Consider the following 18159-nt stretch of genomic DNA (forward strand, 5'->3'; position numbering starts at 1 on the left):
ATTCATGAATAAGGGTTTACGTAACGAATCATGACATTTAAGGTCTAATCTAAGATTGAAGCATGATGTTTCCCTTTGTTTATATTAATTATTATTGTTTGTTGTTCACATTAATAATACATGTCCTCCTGTACTATTTACATCATTGTTTGACTTTAAGATTGGGATGGTACGACCTAAACTCTGGTTAGCAAAAATGTCATACAATTAAGACAACACATTTCGTTTTTCATCTTCTCTTTTTCGACTTTAGGCCCATTTTGTAACCTGTCATCGAGGCAAAGTCACAACACCTGAATCTGCTGATAGTATTCTAAGTTTGGTATGCTGTAATTCTGATCACACCACTTAATTTGTATCATCCCTGTTAAATACTGTTGAGACCCTCAGAGGAGACGTCGCATTGCTCTCGGTTACATCCTCTCACGGCACTGCAGCAGATTCCGTTGCATAGCAGAGACCTCAAGGCACATGAGGTGTGCTCTGTCTATCTTTGGTGTCTTGTTACTAAATGAAGCATGTCACGGGTAAGAGAACAAGCCAGAGAGTGGTGTCGGGGAAGGAGGAAAGAGGGAGGGAGGGAATGGGGGAAAGCACAGGAGACGACAGCTCTGATCTCACTACCTGGGAAAAGCCACTTCAAGGGCGCTGGAGTCACACAGATCACACAAGTCTGAGTACAGAGGAATTTCATTGCCTGACACAACCAAAGTCACAGCTTTTGCCTGCTTGAGTGGATTGAATTGACTGTTCTGACATACAGTAGGTAAAGTACATCTCTTATTTATAACCCTTATTCAGTGATGCATGTAGCTGCTGTTGTATTAGCTGCAGAGATGTTTCTCAACAATACTTTAAATGTTAATGCCAAGTTTTAATCACAAGTATAATGTGTAAATGCTAGAGTGTTGAAATCTTTGAGTGTATGTTGTGTTAGGATATTTATGTAAAAAAATATCAGGTTAAAACCATGATGTGGAAGTTCAATGACAAAGGAAAATGCTGATCAATACATGTTCACTTTGTGTGAAGTTGTTGAGTAAAACAGTGATGACCTTCAAAGTGATGACCTTCAAAGTGTCAAACAGATTCTTAGTGTCTTATAAAGCAAAAGGGTTTAGCACTAATATGTTGATTGTACTCTGTGTTTTTTTGAAAATGCCCATCTGAGGTCTGGCGCATGCTCAGCCGGTGTATTGCTATATCTGCCATTGAACTTTGTCCCACTTGGTCGCTGTTCAGTCATGTGACATGGAAAAATAATTCCTAGAGTCGGCACCCTGTCCATTACATAACATATTTTTGTTTAGGATTTTACAAGGGCATTGCATTCAAAAGACAATGACTGAACCCTTCCAACATTATGATAGAGTTATTTTCTTTCATGCTAAAATCTGTGAAGCCCATATCAGTGGCTTTCCATAGAACAGTATGAGCAAACACTATGGTGCAAGTAATATCCCCACTGGGAGTTAGATCTTTTAAAATGTATCAGTTTTTTGTTACTCTTTATGTTAAAAATTAGTAAGAAAAAGAGGATTAGTATACCAAAGGATTCTAAAACGGATGCATTGCTCAATGGAAATGTGGATCTTTTTAGCAGACATTTACCCAATGTGTTTCACAAGAATAAGAGTGTGCTCTTGGCTCTTTTAATACTAGAAAAGATTAAATATGGTTGGCGTGATTTAGGAGAACGGCTGACATAAAAGCAAGATTGAATTAAAGCTGCAAGCAGCGATGAACGGGTCCTCTTCCTGCTTGCGGCGTGCTGGGTGCTGGCGGACGCGCCCTCGCCCGAGAGCGCGCGCGCGGCGTCGTTGTATTTGACCGTTCGACACGCCACTGGCTTTTGGTCGGTGGCGCTTTGACTTCGAGTGAAAAAAAAGGCTTGTTGATATCCTCAGGCTTTGATCTACGAAGCATGAGTTTGGAGAGAATTTGAGGAGTCCAGGGGGGTCAGGGGCGCAGAAAATTTGAGAAAATACATGCATCATGTGTATCCATGTGATCTCCAGTGAAGTCTGATTATTGCATGTAAATTACATGTGTGATCTGAGCAGCTCCACAGGGCAGCTCCACAAGTAAGAGGCTATAGGTCTTTAGGTTTTCTGGTATATTTGAGAAATCTCGAGGATCAATGTATAAAAGTAAAACATGTAACTTAAAAATAGGCCTTAACTACGCCACCTCTAGTAAAAAAAGTCCGTAAAAAAAAATTAGCATATGATGTCATCATGTCATGATAGAAATATGGGAGCAGAATGTAGGAGATATGGCTATGTATGGCTGAGTTTATGGCGACATCAATTTTCATGAAAAAAAAAAAAAAAATTATGGAAAAAAAATTTATGGATGTCTTCATTAGCATTATGTCATGATGTATGAAGAAAATGAGCAGATTATATTTATGAGATTAAGTTATACAATGGCGTTACTTCATGGCGAATTTTTATTTTCAAAAAAAATTAGCATAAAATTAAAAAAGAAATATCATAAAAAAGGGTCATGATGGTGAATGTGTCCAGGATATGTATATGTCATGCTAAATATGTTACAACAACGCCACAGTTTCATATTTATGAAATTTGCTGGCTTTTTTGGCTTTGAATGCTTTTGCATGATTATTTTTAACATTATTTATTATCTTTTAAAAAAGTCCATATAGGCTTTAAGGCCATAGGTGTCAAGTTAAGCTCTGGAGTAATAAGCTCTAAAAATATCAATAAAAAAAAAAAAAAAGAAAATTGATTAAGGATTGAAAGATTGATTATAGTTATTAAAAATAGTTGAAGGTTAAAAAAAAAAAAAAAAACGCAGGCTACCAATTTGGTGTGGATAGGAAAGTGATTTGGAGTGAGGATAGGTGTCTGGAGGGATAGCCCAAATATTTACAGTCTCATCCATTCATTTAGAAATAACTATTGAACTTGAATTCATCGACAATTATTGACAAATAATTGAACATTAATAATCATTGTTGAAAACCGCATGATGGTTACAGAAGCGTTTAGCGAAGTGGAAAAACAGTTAAAAAAAAAAAAAACAAAGAAATCTAAAATGGCGAGAAATCTAAAGGCGGAGAAATTTAAGTAGGAGAGGGTTAATTTCTGGACTGGTCAAAATCTGGACCTCTGGACTCTAATTATGACGTAGATTACTGCAACAGCATCCTGTATGGCACATCCACCCAAATCATCAACAAACAACAAGACATCCCCATACAGCAAAGAATCCAATTCAAGATTCTCCTCATCACATATAAAGCCCTTCACAACATTGCCCCTCCATACCTTTCTGACTTCCTGCGCCGACACGCTCCCCACAACCTCCTCAGCCCCCCTACTCTGTCCAGGCACCTGGGGGGACAGGGCCTTCTCCATTGCTGCCCCCTGCCTCCAGAACTCTCTCCCCCAGCAACTCACATTCTCCTCTCTTTCAAAACTGCACTTTTCAAACTGTTTATTATGTTTCAATTATCATTCTAGCAGTCAATATTCCCAATTAGAAACCTGTTGATTTACAACTTGATGTCCAGGTTAGTACCTGCCAGATATGGCTGAGGCGCATCAGGCAGTGGGCTTCAAGTTCACTGTGCGGCCAGATGGTGTGGACCTCAAACTGAGTCAAGAGGTCATCAAAAACATCTACCTGTCTGGAGTGACGGCATGGAAGAAGCGAGCCATTCTATTCAAGGTACAATAGCTAACATTAAAGCTCTAGGGTCAAAGGAATGTGGAGTAACCAGATAATATGATTACAAAAACGCAATTCTAGTATTTCAGATCTATAATGGTATTAACAATAGTGGTGCAGTTGTATTCATTTTTTATCATCTGAGCATAACATAGAAGCTAAAGATGAATCTTGTGTTAATATTGAATCTTGTTGATTTCACTCACAGAATGGTGTATTAGCTGGAGTCTATCCTGCCAGTCCGTCCAGCTGGCTGATAGTTGTGATCGCCATGATGAGTTCCTTGTATATCCCCATAGACCCGTCTCTAGGAATGATTGAAGCGATCAAGGAAAGCCTACCACACAGGTCAGAGATCTCCTGCCGCCAGTAATAAGTCTTCCTTTGTTCAGATTTTGAATATTCTGCTTATCTTTGTCTTTACATAGACATTAGCGCAGTTAGCTATTTATTTATAGAATTTATGAAGTTATTCAGCAGTGTTGTGCCTTTTCTGTGCAGAGAGTATTTATCAGTGCAGACCCGAGCGGTGCTGAGTGCCATCCTGTTTGCCACTGGACTGTGGCTGTTCTTCATCTACCTCTTGAGATACACACTCAAAGCTCTGCTCTCCAACCACGGATGGATTTTTGAATCCCATGGAAAAATGAGCACATCAACCAAAGTGTGGCTGGTACGATTGTATTTCTCTTTCACTCACTCTTTCTAACGCTTTCATCATATTGTGTGTGCCATTAAATGATCTGTCTTTCAGTACATCATTACTCATAAATATCTGCATCCCTTGCTCAGTGCAGAAGGTTTGGTGGATTCCTGATCTGTTATAAAGGTTCATCTCGTATGCTATGATATGCTTGTGATGTTCTGGGTGTTGTTTGTTTGTTACCAGAGCCTCGTGAAGATGTTCTCTGGCCGCAGGCCGCTGCTCTACAGTTTCCAGGCCTCCTTACCCAGGCTTCCTGTGCCCAGTGTGGATGATACCATTCAAAGGGTGTGAAACTACACAGTACTGACCTCCCATGACCACAACAAGTGAATGGGTCATCTTGAAGTAAATGACATGGAGACACCATCAATTAATGCATGCTACTAGGTGTTACCTGACATCTAAACATAATCATTTGCCATAATGACATTTTCACAACTAACTCCCCTTCCCTTCCTGTCAAATATATACAGGTATCGATCGACTAGTAGATACAAACCTGTCATGTCTCATGCGCTGGATGTCTTTTAGGTTGTTGCACTATATCGCCGCTTCTTTTTCCTGACAACACACATCATGTTTTCTCCACAGTACCTGGAGTCAGTCCGTCCTCTGCTCAACAGTGATCAGTACAACCAGATGGAGATGTTGGCCAACGACTTTAAAGATTCAAAAGCAGCCCGGCTACAGAGATACCTAATCCTAAAATCCTGGTGGGGGACAAATTATGTGAGTCGTGCCTGCAAGAGATACAACTTCGAAACTCAAATTGAATCCTAATGTTTTTCAAAAATAATGTGTCTTCTTCTCTAGGTAAGTGACTGGTGGGAGGAGTACATCTACCTCAGGGGTAGGGGTCCTATCATGGTGAACAGTAACTTCTATATAATGGTAAGATACAGTAGATTGCCACCAGTGGCCGGTATTTAAAAAATTATCCCACAGGATTAATCCTCCTGGGTTGGATTTAATCCTGAACAGATCCCCAAAACTGGTATTCCAAGGCAAGTCTGATCCTGAAGATTCAGATTTGGTAATCCAAACTGGTGTTGAGTATTTCAAAACCTTAGTGGGAAATCTGGATCAGTTTGATCCTAAGAATCAAGACTACCCTGCCTGATCCCAGCTCAGGATTTGAGAGAGATTACGTGTAAAGGTTTGACCAGCCTAAGTGTAACTGCTCCCAAAGTTCCTTGTTTGATACAGATACAGCTTCACTGCTGTTTGAACAATGTTTATTTTTTTGCACGTTCCTTTCTTTTTCAGCAAACACCGTAAAAAACGGAAGAAAAAAAATACAACGAATTTGTTGAAAATCTGTCAAAATGTATTTATTAACATGCATTCGCACACACACACACACCTAACGTACATGTTATAGCCAAAGCTCAAAAGGTTATGCCATCTGGAGCAGCTCTGTGTCAACTGACTGTCTTCTCTTTCCACAAACATCTGTAAAGTGAACAAATATAGGTTTTTAAGGTGTCCCTTTTGAAAACTGTTGCCTAAAAAGATATGTACAACACATTTTAAAATCTACACGCAATGCCTTGCGAGTACATTCATTATAATGTGGACCGCGACACAGACTCTACTAGCTTGTTAGCTCCTTAACACAGAAGTCAACGGAGCAGCGTTGGCTCGCGTTAGCGCGAACTCGGCCTTATTTTACTTCGCCAAGCTCTTCTTTCAACTTTGTGCTGATTTACGTAATTTGTTAACTTAATATATTGATTGCATTTCATCTAATCAACACTGACCAAGATTATACTTAGATTTAGAGACAAGAGATGTGTCAGCTTCTCCTTTTTTCAGTAGAATGTTCGCTCCATTTCCTGTTTCCGGTCTGTGATCCAGGGGGCGGGGCCAGAGCTGGATATCCCGATCTGCCGGTTTCAGGATCACTCTGATCCAATAGCAACGTTTTGATCAGGCTGATCCGTGGCTGAGGAGGACAGGGGGTTTTGGTTATCCGGATCATTCTGATCTGGATTACACGTTTTGAAAGACCGACCCCAGCAGATTATAATTACATATGCCACTGTATTAGTAAGCATCCAAAATAAAAATTGTGAATAATGATAATAATTACTCTTATTAAATCATATTTATCTTTTTATGTGATTTATGCTTTCTGTCTATTTGTGTTGATTGGATGAGTCTACTTTGTCTTTGTGGTGAATGCATTAGGACCTCTTGTACGTGACCCCTACACACCGACAGGCCGCTCGGGCAGGGAACGTGGTTCATGCCATGCTGCAGTACAGGCGCAAACTGGAACGTGGTGAACATGCACCGGTAACGCTTGCCATTACTTTACTACAACTCTGCCTTAATTTAAATAAATCACCTAATCAGGTTGTAACCTACCCATTGTAAAACCATATACATACTTCGTTATTCTCTGTAATGATTGCTTTTTTCTTCTCAGCTGAGGGCTTTGGGGACAGTTCCTATGTGTTCCACTCAGATGGAGAGGATATTTAACACCACCCGCATCCCTGGAATTGAAACAGGTAAATGACTGCTTCAGTTTAAAGGGTTAATCAAATAAAAGTGCAACTGGTTTGAAAGTTTCAGCTCCTAGTCCAATGTTCTCCAGTGTTCACCCTGTAACAATGGTACTGCCGGCGCACATGATTATGAATGTGAGATAAAAGGAGCATTGGAAAATCTGTTTAAAATAAAGTATTTTGCCGGTTCCTAATATTCTACATTTTATCTTTGAGATTAGCCAACTGTATCTTCCCTCTTATTGTGTCTTTTGTCCACACATCAATCATTTTCTTGTTGGTCCTTCCCTGCAGATATTGTGCAGCACCTGACTGACCGCAAGCACTTGGTTGTCTACCACAAGGGCAGGTTCTTCCAAGTGTGGCTGTACACTGGAGGGCGCCACCTCTTGCCCAGCGAACTGGAGACACAGTTTCAAAGGATCCTCAATGATACATCAGAACCTGAGCCAGGAGAACTCAAATTAGCTGCCCTGACTGCAGGAAACAGGTATATTCGATTACACATGCACATGACAGATGTGCACGGACACACACACAAAACAAGATGGGAAATTGTCTTTCTTCCACATCCCTTTCTAGAGTTCCATGGGCTCGGGCTCGAATTAAATATTTCGGCCAGGGAGGAAACAAAGTGTCCCTGGACACCATCGAGTCAGCTGCCTTCTTCCTGACGCTAGATGACGAGCCAGAGGGTTACGACCCTGCAAAGACCAAATCGCTTGACAGTTACGCCAAGTCTCTCCTTCATGGAAAATGTTACAACAGGTAAGCACAGAAGTCAAGAGGAAGGTCTCTGCTTTTGGCTGCTGCACTGGTTAGACTTTTAGCAGTTGGTTTCCATCAAAATAATTATAATTTTAGTTATGTTCTCTTTCACAGGTGGTTTGACAAGTCTTTCACCTTGATCTCTTATCCAAATGGAAAAATGGGTATTAATGCTGAACATTCTTGGGCTGATGCACCAATTGTTGGACATATGTGGGAGGTATGAACACCTGTGCTCCTGATATTGTATTTTAAAACAATGATTGAAAATGTGCAGTTATTTTCAGCTGGCATTTTTTGTCTATGTAGTATGTTCTTGCAACAGACTGCTTCCATCTTGGCTACACGGAGGAGGGCCATTGTAAAGGTGATGTGAACAAAGGTCTGCCCCATCCCTCTCGACTGCAATGGAAAATTCCAAAAGAGGTGCAGTAGGGCCTTGAATCATGAATTGCCATAGATCTATTTTATTTGCATTTTTCAGTATTTGCTGTCGGCTAATAACTGTATTTTCATCACAAAACAAATCAGGATACCCTTCTGTTTCCCACTCTCTTAGTGCCAAGAGGTCATTGAGACTTCATACTTGTCAGCCAAGCAGATAGCTGACGACGTGGACTTCCATGGCTTACTATTTCATGAGTTTGGGAAAGGATTGATCAAGAAGTGCCGGAGCAGCCCGGATGCCTTCATTCAGTTGGCCCTGCAGCTGGCACAGTTCAGGGTAAGGATGCCATCTTCATGACATCACTGACATTATCGCTCACTGTGGTCTTTGATTGTATCATCCGCCAACACCATATTATTTCAATCCATCTGCTTTTTAGGACCAGGGTTTGTTCTGTCTGACTTACGAGTCATCAATGACCCGTATGTTCAGAGACGGTCGGACAGAGACCGTACGCTCCTGCACTTCTGAGGCTGTTGCATTCGTCAGAGCCATGGAGGATGCAGGTGCAACCGTAAGCAGAACTCATCCACACACAGAAACACTAGAATGAGGAACACACAACATAAAAGCAAAGAGGTCTGTAGTGGAATCACAGCTGGGTTCAGCTGGGTTGAATGCATTAAAGCCCTTAACTGGTGTAGGTTAATACTTTAAACAATTCGCTAAAGAACTAGATATTTGGACATATCTGGCCTCAAATGTGTGTGTTATCAGTCTCGTGGTGTGGATGGACACACTTGCTGTAAGTATGACACAGGACATTTTGAGAGGACACGCTGTGAGAGGTCACATTGTGCTACTGAGGACTTGGTCACCAGGACCTAGAGGCACTGTGTCGCCCCGTGTCAGTGTCGTGGACTCTAAACTCTCTGAAGTTCTTGCAGGGATCAACGAGGTCATTTTGATATGATGTTTGTGCTGTATGTGCGGACCTGATGTTGACTTGTTTGTGCCGTTTGTTTTTGTGATCAGAATGCCCAGAGACTTGCCCTGTTTCGGAAAGCAGCAGATAAGCATCAAAACATGTATCGCCTGGCCATGACTGGTTCTGGTATCGACCGTCACCTCTTCTGTCTCTACATTGTGTCCAAATACCTTGGTATTGACTCGCCATTCCTTAAGAAGGTTAGAACTATTATCGTCTATCCATTTTATTGGTTTCTGATTCACACATTTACTCTTATCACAACGTTTCTCCTTTCTCATCTTAACCATTCAGTATCTTTGATTCTAGGTGCTTTCGGAGCCCTGGAAGTTGTCTACCAGCCAGACTCCACAGCAGCAGCTCAATTTAGTGGACATCAACAAGTTCCCTAAATATGTGGGTGCTGGTGGTGGATTTGGCCCAGTGAGTAAAATTGTTTAATTTTAGGGATGTGCAAAAGCTATACACAAGTCATGATGTTTCACCCTGAAGTTGTGATCTGGAGGCACAGTAAGTGCCGTCATTGTAAGAGCGCCTCATCTCTCTCACCAGGTGGCTGATGATGGTTATGGTGTGTCTTATATAATAGTTGGGGAAAACCTCATCACATTCCACATCTCCAGCAAGTTTTCCAGCCCGGACACAGTAAGAGCACAACATGAGAGCATTGCATATCATTATATATGGATAGCGTGTTATTCTATATTTCAAAACTCAACACTCTGTCTGTCTTTGTTATTGCCTTTATTTTGTGACCTGCAGGACTCATTCCGGTTTGGTCAGCACATTTGTAACGCCATGCTCGATATCCAGGCACTTTTCAAGCCTGAAAATGATAAGAAGACAGTGGAGCATGCAACGCATGCACATCTGGAAAATGGGAAAAAGCACATATAACCGTCACTGTGCAGTTGTATGCTGGATATGCAGATGAGAGGTTGCACTTGTGATCTTTATGGACACATTATAGGAGCTGGTCAGTCAGTCAGAATAAATAAATTGTTGTTACTTCTCTAATATTGTTCTGTTTTATATTATACCTTCCAGAGCTGTGTTGCGTTGGTGCAGATAGATCTTTAAAAAACGGGAATTTTTGGTTTATGCAATTGTTGTTTCTCCCTTTTTGTCAGTTTGCCATAAACTGTATATGAAGCCAACTTGATGTAATTAATCCAGGTATCATCTTTATATATGGTCTATGGTTTGTGCATATGAAACTTGTAAATATAAAACTCAGTACTGTCTGAAAGTATAATTTGTTACATGCTAGTATTTATGAATTGCTGCTGTCCTTTTTGATTAAAATATTAAAGATGACCATGCATCTATTACATACATATCACAATCTGTGGATTTTGTGCAGTTCAAATGTAATCATACTATTAACTAGACATCAATCCGTAGTTATTTTCCATTCTTAACTCGATGAAATACACATTAGTAATACTTAAAAATATGTTTATTGTTAGAGGTGGGGTGGAGGTCATATCTGGTTTCTGATATCCATATAAACATTTACAGAGGTCTTAGATTAAGTCAGGCTTTTAGGATAACAAGTGATCTGGACTTTGATCAGCTGGAAGCTTCATAACCGTGTCAGTCTGCTCGCAGCAGCGTTGAGAACTTAATGCACCAGATCTTGAACAAAGACAACATCACCGATTAGAGTGCGCGTTGCACACGGCCCAGAATGCTTTACGTTTGCATGATTGTGACTATACAATGCAGTCTGAGCTCCACATTATAACATATTGGGAATGCAGATGCTAGAAGGTCCATCTCCTTATATTTGACCGTAAACCACAATTCATCGATGACTTCACAACAATGCACATCAATCGTATTGAATGTAAAAACAAAATCCATCTGCAGTTTAATGATGCATGTCACATTTGATTGAGTGCAGCTCCCAAAGAGTGGGCAAAAACAAACCATTTTCTATTGTAATATTTATTAGTTTAGGTGGGGAGAATACAAAAAGTGAAAGTAATAAAAAACAAACCATTCTTGTCACTCTTTCTTTCAAGGCATCGGTTCCAGCAACAAACTAAAACTAGACTTCATAACTGTACAAAGTGAATGGACAAACAAAAATACCGCCTGCTTGATGAGAGCAATTTTAAAAGAGCCAAAGAGGCAACAGACACCAGACTTCCTAAGATTCAAAATGAATCAACAGTATCACATAATTGTCTTCATCGCCAACGCCCTCTTATCAGAAGTTGCCTGCTGATCACACACATGTAACATCACAAAATATGACAGACACAAAAGGCAAATGGATTTTAAGTATGCTCTAATTCTTACCCATCGTGTAATCATTGGGATACTGCAGGTTGAGTCCACTGGGTGATGACATGCCCCTTGTGTGGGGCTGTTTTTCATGTAGATACACGCCAACCCAGACTTTTTTGTGTGCACTATTTTGTGTATATATTTCAACACTCTAGGATGGTTTTGTAGTGTATGCGTCTAAAAGCAGTCTGCAGAGTTTTGGGGTTTCCGGTCTGTGATGCAAAGGTGGATTAAGAGGTTGCACCAGGAGTTGGGTTGACATTCTGCGTGGCTGCTTGCGGTGCCACCTCTATGATCCGTGGTTTGTCAATGATGCGTGCAGTGCGGTTTCCTTTCTCTACAATTCCGATGATCCACGCTTGGTGGCCTTCGCCGTATTTTGGGGACTTGATCTCGGCACAGAAGCGGGCAGCTTGCTCCCGAGGCAGACAAATAAGCAGGCCTCCTACAAAAAGAAGAAGATGATGTCAGTCACAGGGTCTAAATTGATGTTTTTAATGTGCAGTGATGCTGGTAAGGGCTCAGTCCTCCTACTGGATCTATGCACTGCCTTTGATCCTTAAACTGATCACATTGTGCTCGTGTGGGACAGGGCATTAGTTTTTGCTGCAGCAAAGTGCGTCTCATCCTATCTGTTTGACTGTGTCAAGTCTCTGTAAAGTTCTCTTTTTCTTTTTTTTCTTTCTGTGTCCCACAGGGCTTACATCTTAGTCCGGCCTTGTTTACCTTTCACTTGTTTTTATTTTAACATAATTAGGAGTTTTCTTTTTGATCTACAGATGACACTTGTTTGTGCCTTTCTCTCAAACCAAAACAATTATTCAGTTTTTGTGTTTTTAGGACTGGATGAGTATAGCTTCAAAAAGGTACAAATTACCTTCAATCTAACTTAAACCTCAAGTCATGTTCTTAGGACTTTTTTCCCCCCACAACATGTTTGCTCCTTTCTACTTGTATGTCTTATATTATGGCCAGTTGTCTCTCTGTGTGCTGATTTCCACTGTACACACCTGAAGTTTCAGGACAGGTGCCGTGCATGAGTCCAAACATGTTCCCGCAGGCCTTGGACACGGCCGCCATCTTGGCAAGCACTGGCAGGTTGTGGATGACAAACGAAACCTCGCTTCGTTGTTGCCGAGCCAGCGTCTGTGCGTGGCCTAGGATGCCAAACCCTGTGATGTCGGTGGCTGCGTGAGCGTTGAAGGTGTGCATAAGACCAGCCGCTACATGGGAAAAGAAGATTGAGAGACACACACAGAGAAAACACACATGTGGATGACTTTTGGTTGATTAGGGATGTACACAGTAGTATGAGAAAATATTGACAATACAATGTGTGTGTATTGTGTGTATGTTATAACCATGAATGGTTTGCAACTTCTGTGTCACATGGAACATTATCTTTCGGTATTATAAAGTGATCCCAGAAGGTTTTCTCTCAATAAAACCACACTGCTGTTGAGACATATAATGTCCCCAATCAACATTTCTCTCTCCCCAAAAGCTTATGTAGTTATGTCTAGCTTAAAAAGGCCTTTACACACCTGGGGCGTGACAAATAAACAACACAAAAATGCTAAAGGAAATTATATTTCTAGTCTATTCCTAACCACTTTTCCTTGACCTCTATGGGGACCAGGAACGATGTGAAGCAGAATTAAAGAGGAGTTAGGAAAAGACAATCTGGCGCTGAGAGAATCTGACTACCCTTTCACTAAACAACATAATTATGATGCTACGGCGTTTGTCACTGACGTAGGTCTGCCATGGTGAACGCACAACTAAAACATGACCCAATTACTCTATTTTGTGTGAGAAGAGCTTCTTTTGTGAGCGGCTGCTTCACTCGTGGTGTGTGCAGTAGAGAAACCGGAGGTCCTTCCTTCCTGCTGCCGTCAGGCTTATTATCAACGCTGCTTCAGGATAAAATGACAAATTCCTCGTGGGATATCAATGATCAATATTTCCGTTGAAGTTATGATTTGCTCTTTAACAGTTGAATAATCTATCATGGGACTAGCTAGTTTTGTTTTCACTGATGCTTCTTGTTGTTGACAGTCTGCTATATTTAATGTTTCGGATTCTTGTTTTTTAAAATAAATATAAACATTTAAAACTAAACAAAATTGTTGCCACTGTTTATTCATATTCATCAACATGAATCTCATTAGTTTATGAAGAATAACATTATTGTTGAACTTGTGCGAGATAAGCATATCGCTCGTTTTCATGGATGGACGGTGCATCACTATAAATGTAGCCATCGCAAGGAATTGCGGGGCGGCATTTCTTTTGGTAAAGGAAGCTCCGATGTTTCCTCTGCTAAAGGAGCCAATAAAGGAAGCATTTAAACACCATTGCTTAAGTTTTAGAGAATTCAAACAGCTCTTATCATGGCGGCCACTTAGATACATCCAGGTCATTTCACAGCAGCCCTGGTCTGCACGATCTTTGTCAAGGTTGACAGGAGCAATAAAGTTTGCCATTTTGGTACAGAATTTGTATCCTCCAAGTTGATATAAATATAGACGCCAGACACTCAACCCGTTCTTCACAATGTAATTGGTTGATGCCTTTGATCGCGGTGCAAAAGCTCAGTGAATGTGTATATATAAATATAAATAAACAGGTTTTACCTGTCCTGTTGAGCCGTGCCATGTTCATCATGGCTTCATGGTAGGCCAGCTCTACATCCTCCTGGGTTACCACCAACTTGATCTTGTTCCACTTTTCAGGCTGTGAGATAATCAAAAAGAAATATGGACACAGTGGCGTTAGTCTGTATCTTAAAAAAGAAGAAGTGTCGAGACAGAATAATTTGAGTCAAATGAGGCGGACTTACAATATCTAGCCACTGATGTACTGCGACAGCCACTTGTGTTCCTAGTGGTTTAGTCAACACCAACACGTCTCCTGGCACTGCATTGTCTGGCCTGGGAAACGTCAAATATCATCATTGTTTTTTTTTGCATACCCACATGATAAGTTATACATAAGTAGGGAAATATGCAGTATGGAACTCATTCCTACATGATGAATTCATTTGGTTGGCAGACAGTTGTAGCAACTCCTCCCATCACCACCCAGGGGTTGAGCACCGTCTGTCCTCCCGTTACAGATGTGCCCGCCTCCTCCGATGCATCCTTGAATCCCTGGATGACCAGTGGCATGACTTTGTCTCTCTCCTGTAAAGACCAAGAACAGTCAGAACCAGAAAGGGAGCACAAGGGAAACATAATAATAATATAATATCTTTGAGTCTCGATCAAATTCAAGATTCAAGATTCAAATGAGTGGCATTTGTTTTTTTTCAATTATTAACACAATTGGTCAGGATGCAGTTATTTTGCCAGAAACAAAATCCAAAAGTGAACACATATGCTGACAAGCCTCGTACCTTCTCTGACATTTTGTTGCTGACTCCCAGAAGCATCAACATGTTGTCACATTCTGTCACTCCCATAGCATACAGGTCACTTAGAACATTGGCACAAGCTATTCTTCCCTAGAAATAGAAATACGGACAATCAGGCACATCAATGATAGCAGTGGCATCCTTCTATCTGTCAGAAGTATGTTTATTAATTAATAGTACTACAATGGAGCCAAAATATTGCCCATGAAAGAGCAGATCCATACCATCATGTAGGGATCATCCACAATGGGGTAGATGTAATCTGTTGTCTGGACCAGAGAAAGGCCTCCATGTCTGAGGGGGATCACACAGGTGTCCATGCCTATGCCTTCAAAAATAAAAGAGCTCTGTATGTGATATGTTGAGGAGGTTTTTATTCTAGTACTGTACACACAAAGTCCTAATTTAAGAGCAGAATTTGAAAGCTGCGCTTTAATGGACGAGGTTATTATCAAACGCTGTGTCTACGCTGGTAGTCTGTCCAGAACTGACCATTTTATAGTATTTCAATGTTTTGAACCATGATGTATGTGGCAGCTAGGGGGGTGGGGTCGCTAATTGACGCCAATTAGAGACCCCGCCCCCCTAGCTTCCACACAGTATTTCCTGAGTCCCTCTCTAAATCACAGTAAACAATGTCTGGTCATTCATAGTTTGCGTATAATTCAGCAGGACTGGTGCTTTAACACCATGCCTTCAGAGTTTTATATGAAGCAACTTTTTCTTAAATGCCACCACAAAACTGGTTTCCACTAGAGGAGAATTCACCTTTATCTATAAAAGTATTTTGCATTTTAGAAGTTGTATAAGTCCTGTTGTGGTTATAACAGCTAATAGTGTTTGTTTAAGCTATATTACTGTTAAGCTCTTTGTAACTTGACTTATTTTTTATTACAGTACTAAACGAGGACCATAATTACCTAATCGAGGCATAACTGCCCCCAGGAACTGTTCATCCTCTTGATAGTGGTTCTCCTGTAGGGTTTCTAGCAGCTTCTGTAACACATCTTGGGGAACCTGTGACCAAAGACAAAAAACACCATAATCAATATTCAGCATTTTAGTTTTATCACATCTCTTATACCTATTATTTTGTATAGATATACATAGACAATGATGCGTCCAAGGCAGATATTCATATGGTGAGCTAACCTTGCAGCCGGTGCCCTTGAGCTCAGCAAAGCGTGTGAGCCTGAAGTTCTTTTCCAGCTCATAGCTTTCAGGATTAAAGGACTCCCTCACAGACATGTCTGAAGAAAGTCTGGGTCTTCACCACTAGAACCACATCAGGACAGAACAACACAAGACTGGGATTAGAAAACAATGTTTGAGTAAATTAAGAATAAGAGAGTATCTTGTTATTTGCGTGGACTTCAAACCTTAATAAATGTACCAATCTGCAACCTTATATTATCCACAAATGTGCTCATCTTCACTTAACCCTAACCCTATCTTTATTTTATCTTATCTTATACTTAAGTTCACTGTTGCTGTCGCGTTGATTGTTGTTTGTCATGTCTAAATGTTGCACCTTCCGCCAAAAAAAATCCTCGTTTGTGTAAACATTCCTGGCAATAAAACTGTTTCTGATTTCTGATTCTGATTTCTTCTGATTCAATTCCAGTGAATCATGGCATGGTATAAATGAGCTTCTGTATGAAGCTGAATTCCTGAATTAAAACCTGCTTTTGTGTACGACCGTGTCAGAAAGCTATTAATGTAACTCTGGAGTCTTATTTATAGCTGCTCTGACCAACAATTATCTTCTTAATGAATTTGCCAATTATTTTATTTTTGATGACTTAGAATTGTTGTGTCTGTTTACAGTTATATTTAAAAAAGCAGAAACAATGTTGATGCTGGATTGAATTAAAACGTAAATGTATACTCATAAAATAGTAGTGTATACATTTTTTTAATAACACAATTTGAGGACACTTTATATTATAAACACTTTACCAAAGCAACCCAACACCTGCATTATAAACACGACCAAACCTGAAAACAACACATCTCTGACGAGTCTCAATATTAAATGAAGAATTCATGATGCAATGTTGGAGGTCTATTGCATTGTACTGAATGTGAGATATATTCCAGTTTGGGTTTTAAAAAGAAAATACAATGCAATTGCACATGCATTAAAATGTTAGGCATACTATTTATTCAAATTAGTACGTTTATTAAGAAAATAAATAAAAGGGGTTACTAGAGTCTGAAGTACACCCTAATCAACTTTTTCAAAATGCAAAGCATCTAAGACTGGAAACACACCACTGGGAACACAAGTCTTCACAATGAGCTCGTGCTTGCTGATCGGCTCTCATAGTTTTGGTCAATCAAATGTAATACATGAATGACCCGCGATTACAGTGCAGCGGGAAAACAGTTTCAACTTGACAAGTGGAGACGAGTTATTGGCCGCTTGTGGCCCCGGTTTGTTATTCAAACTGCTGCTGAGTCGCTGAAGGGGCCTCGGGTCGCGCAGTGGGGATGCTCAAGAGACAACACGCTGCGAAGTTCATTCAACCCCGAGGCACTGGCGAACAATATCGTAGCCGATCAGGAGTGAACTATTCGGTGTAATGTACACCACATTATGAACTACTGCGGTCATCTGGAGGATATATGGGCTGAAAGTGACAGCTACATCTTTCACTTTTGTTTAGCTGAACCGTGCAGTTTCCGTTTCTATGCTAGCTCTCGCTGATCAATGCGATGTGATGAGCATAAGCAGCTCCGTGCCACACACAACTCTGAGTGTGCGAGCTGTACAGCCATTAAACACACACTGTATAGACTACAGCACAAATGCGACGCATAGTTGTGAAACATAGTGTCAGTTCTTTCCCCATGCAAGTTAAAAAGTTGCCGTAGAGCGCCGAATAAAAATGTCGGCGGCGGAAAAAATTAACCCTTTCCTGTCCCTCACCATGCGATGTATGCAACATCACAGTTGCTATCAATAAAACAGCACTGAGCATGCTACTTGTGCAACGTTTGTACTGACATTGTGCAATATAAGTGTTTACAATTGCCCTAAATGCAATTTTAGGACCAAAGCGGAGTTATATTCTCGCAACATTTCCCCTTTAATTGCTCTGTCCAGTTTATCCTTACCAGCTTCACGTTAGCGGTGGATCCCGACAGAAGAGCGGGGACGGCACCAGAATGCATTGGGGCAAGAATCGGGCGTCCTCCGAGAAAGCCTGACGAAAAGTGAGACATATCGTCCTTCTAACTCAAAACTAAACGACGAATTTTTTTTACTGTCACGTATAATTGAATGTATTTCAATGAATAAACCTATCCGATCGTGCATTGCCTTAATCACACAACAAATGGTTTGCAATACAAAGAGGAAACTCACAAGCTCTCAAAGGGTCCTGT

General features: G+C 40.6%; 2 protein-coding genes across 7 annotated transcripts; one reads left to right on the forward strand and one right to left on the reverse strand.

Annotated features, from left to right (window-relative positions):
• The first annotated feature begins 26 nt into the window (after positions 1 to 26).
• Positions 27 to 10376, forward strand: cpt1b (carnitine palmitoyltransferase 1B (muscle)). 5 transcript variants are annotated; one of them, XM_056417817.1, is made up of 19 exons: positions 27 to 766; positions 3539 to 3696; positions 3905 to 4044; positions 4198 to 4369; positions 4586 to 4687; positions 4994 to 5131; positions 5216 to 5293; positions 6593 to 6700; positions 6834 to 6918; positions 7210 to 7405; positions 7498 to 7683; positions 7798 to 7903; positions 7993 to 8109; positions 8243 to 8407; positions 8511 to 8645; positions 9107 to 9259; positions 9369 to 9482; positions 9612 to 9704; positions 9822 to 10376. In XM_056417817.1, the coding sequence occupies exons 2-19, from the start codon at positions 3556 to 3558 to the stop codon at positions 9954 to 9956; spliced, it is 2364 nt and encodes a 787-aa protein (XP_056273792.1). In that variant the 5' UTR covers positions 27 to 766; positions 3539 to 3555; the 3' UTR covers positions 9957 to 10376. The 5 variants fall into 5 exon arrangements, with proteins under 5 accessions (XP_056273792.1, XP_056273794.1, XP_056273795.1 ...); XM_056417819.1 differs by having other exon boundaries at positions 27 to 762; XM_056417820.1 differs by lacking the exon at positions 5216 to 5293.
• A 615-nt stretch (positions 10377 to 10991) lies between these two features.
• sephs1 (selenophosphate synthetase 1) lies at positions 10992 to 17975 on the reverse strand. Of its 2 annotated transcripts, XM_056417826.1 has the most exons (10): positions 17890 to 17975; positions 15922 to 16044; positions 15690 to 15786; positions 14994 to 15097; positions 14752 to 14859; positions 14385 to 14539; positions 14197 to 14287; positions 13991 to 14090; positions 12365 to 12577; positions 10992 to 11799 (listed from the first exon to the last, which is right to left on the reverse strand). In XM_056417826.1, the coding sequence occupies exons 2-10, from the start codon at positions 16015 to 16017 to the stop codon at positions 11585 to 11587; spliced, it is 1179 nt and encodes a 392-aa protein (XP_056273801.1). In that variant the 5' UTR covers positions 16018 to 16044; positions 17890 to 17975; the 3' UTR covers positions 10992 to 11584. The 2 variants fall into 2 exon arrangements, with proteins under 2 accessions (XP_056273801.1, XP_056273800.1); XM_056417825.1 differs by lacking the exon at positions 17890 to 17975 and having other exon boundaries at positions 15922 to 17695.
• Between the last annotated feature and the right edge of the window lie 184 nt (positions 17976 to 18159).

Source organism: Pseudoliparis swirei, chromosome 6 (assembly GCF_029220125.1).
Source record: "Pseudoliparis swirei isolate HS2019 ecotype Mariana Trench chromosome 6, NWPU_hadal_v1, whole genome shotgun sequence".
Taxonomy (NCBI): Eukaryota; Metazoa; Chordata; class Actinopteri; order Perciformes; family Liparidae; genus Pseudoliparis; species Pseudoliparis swirei.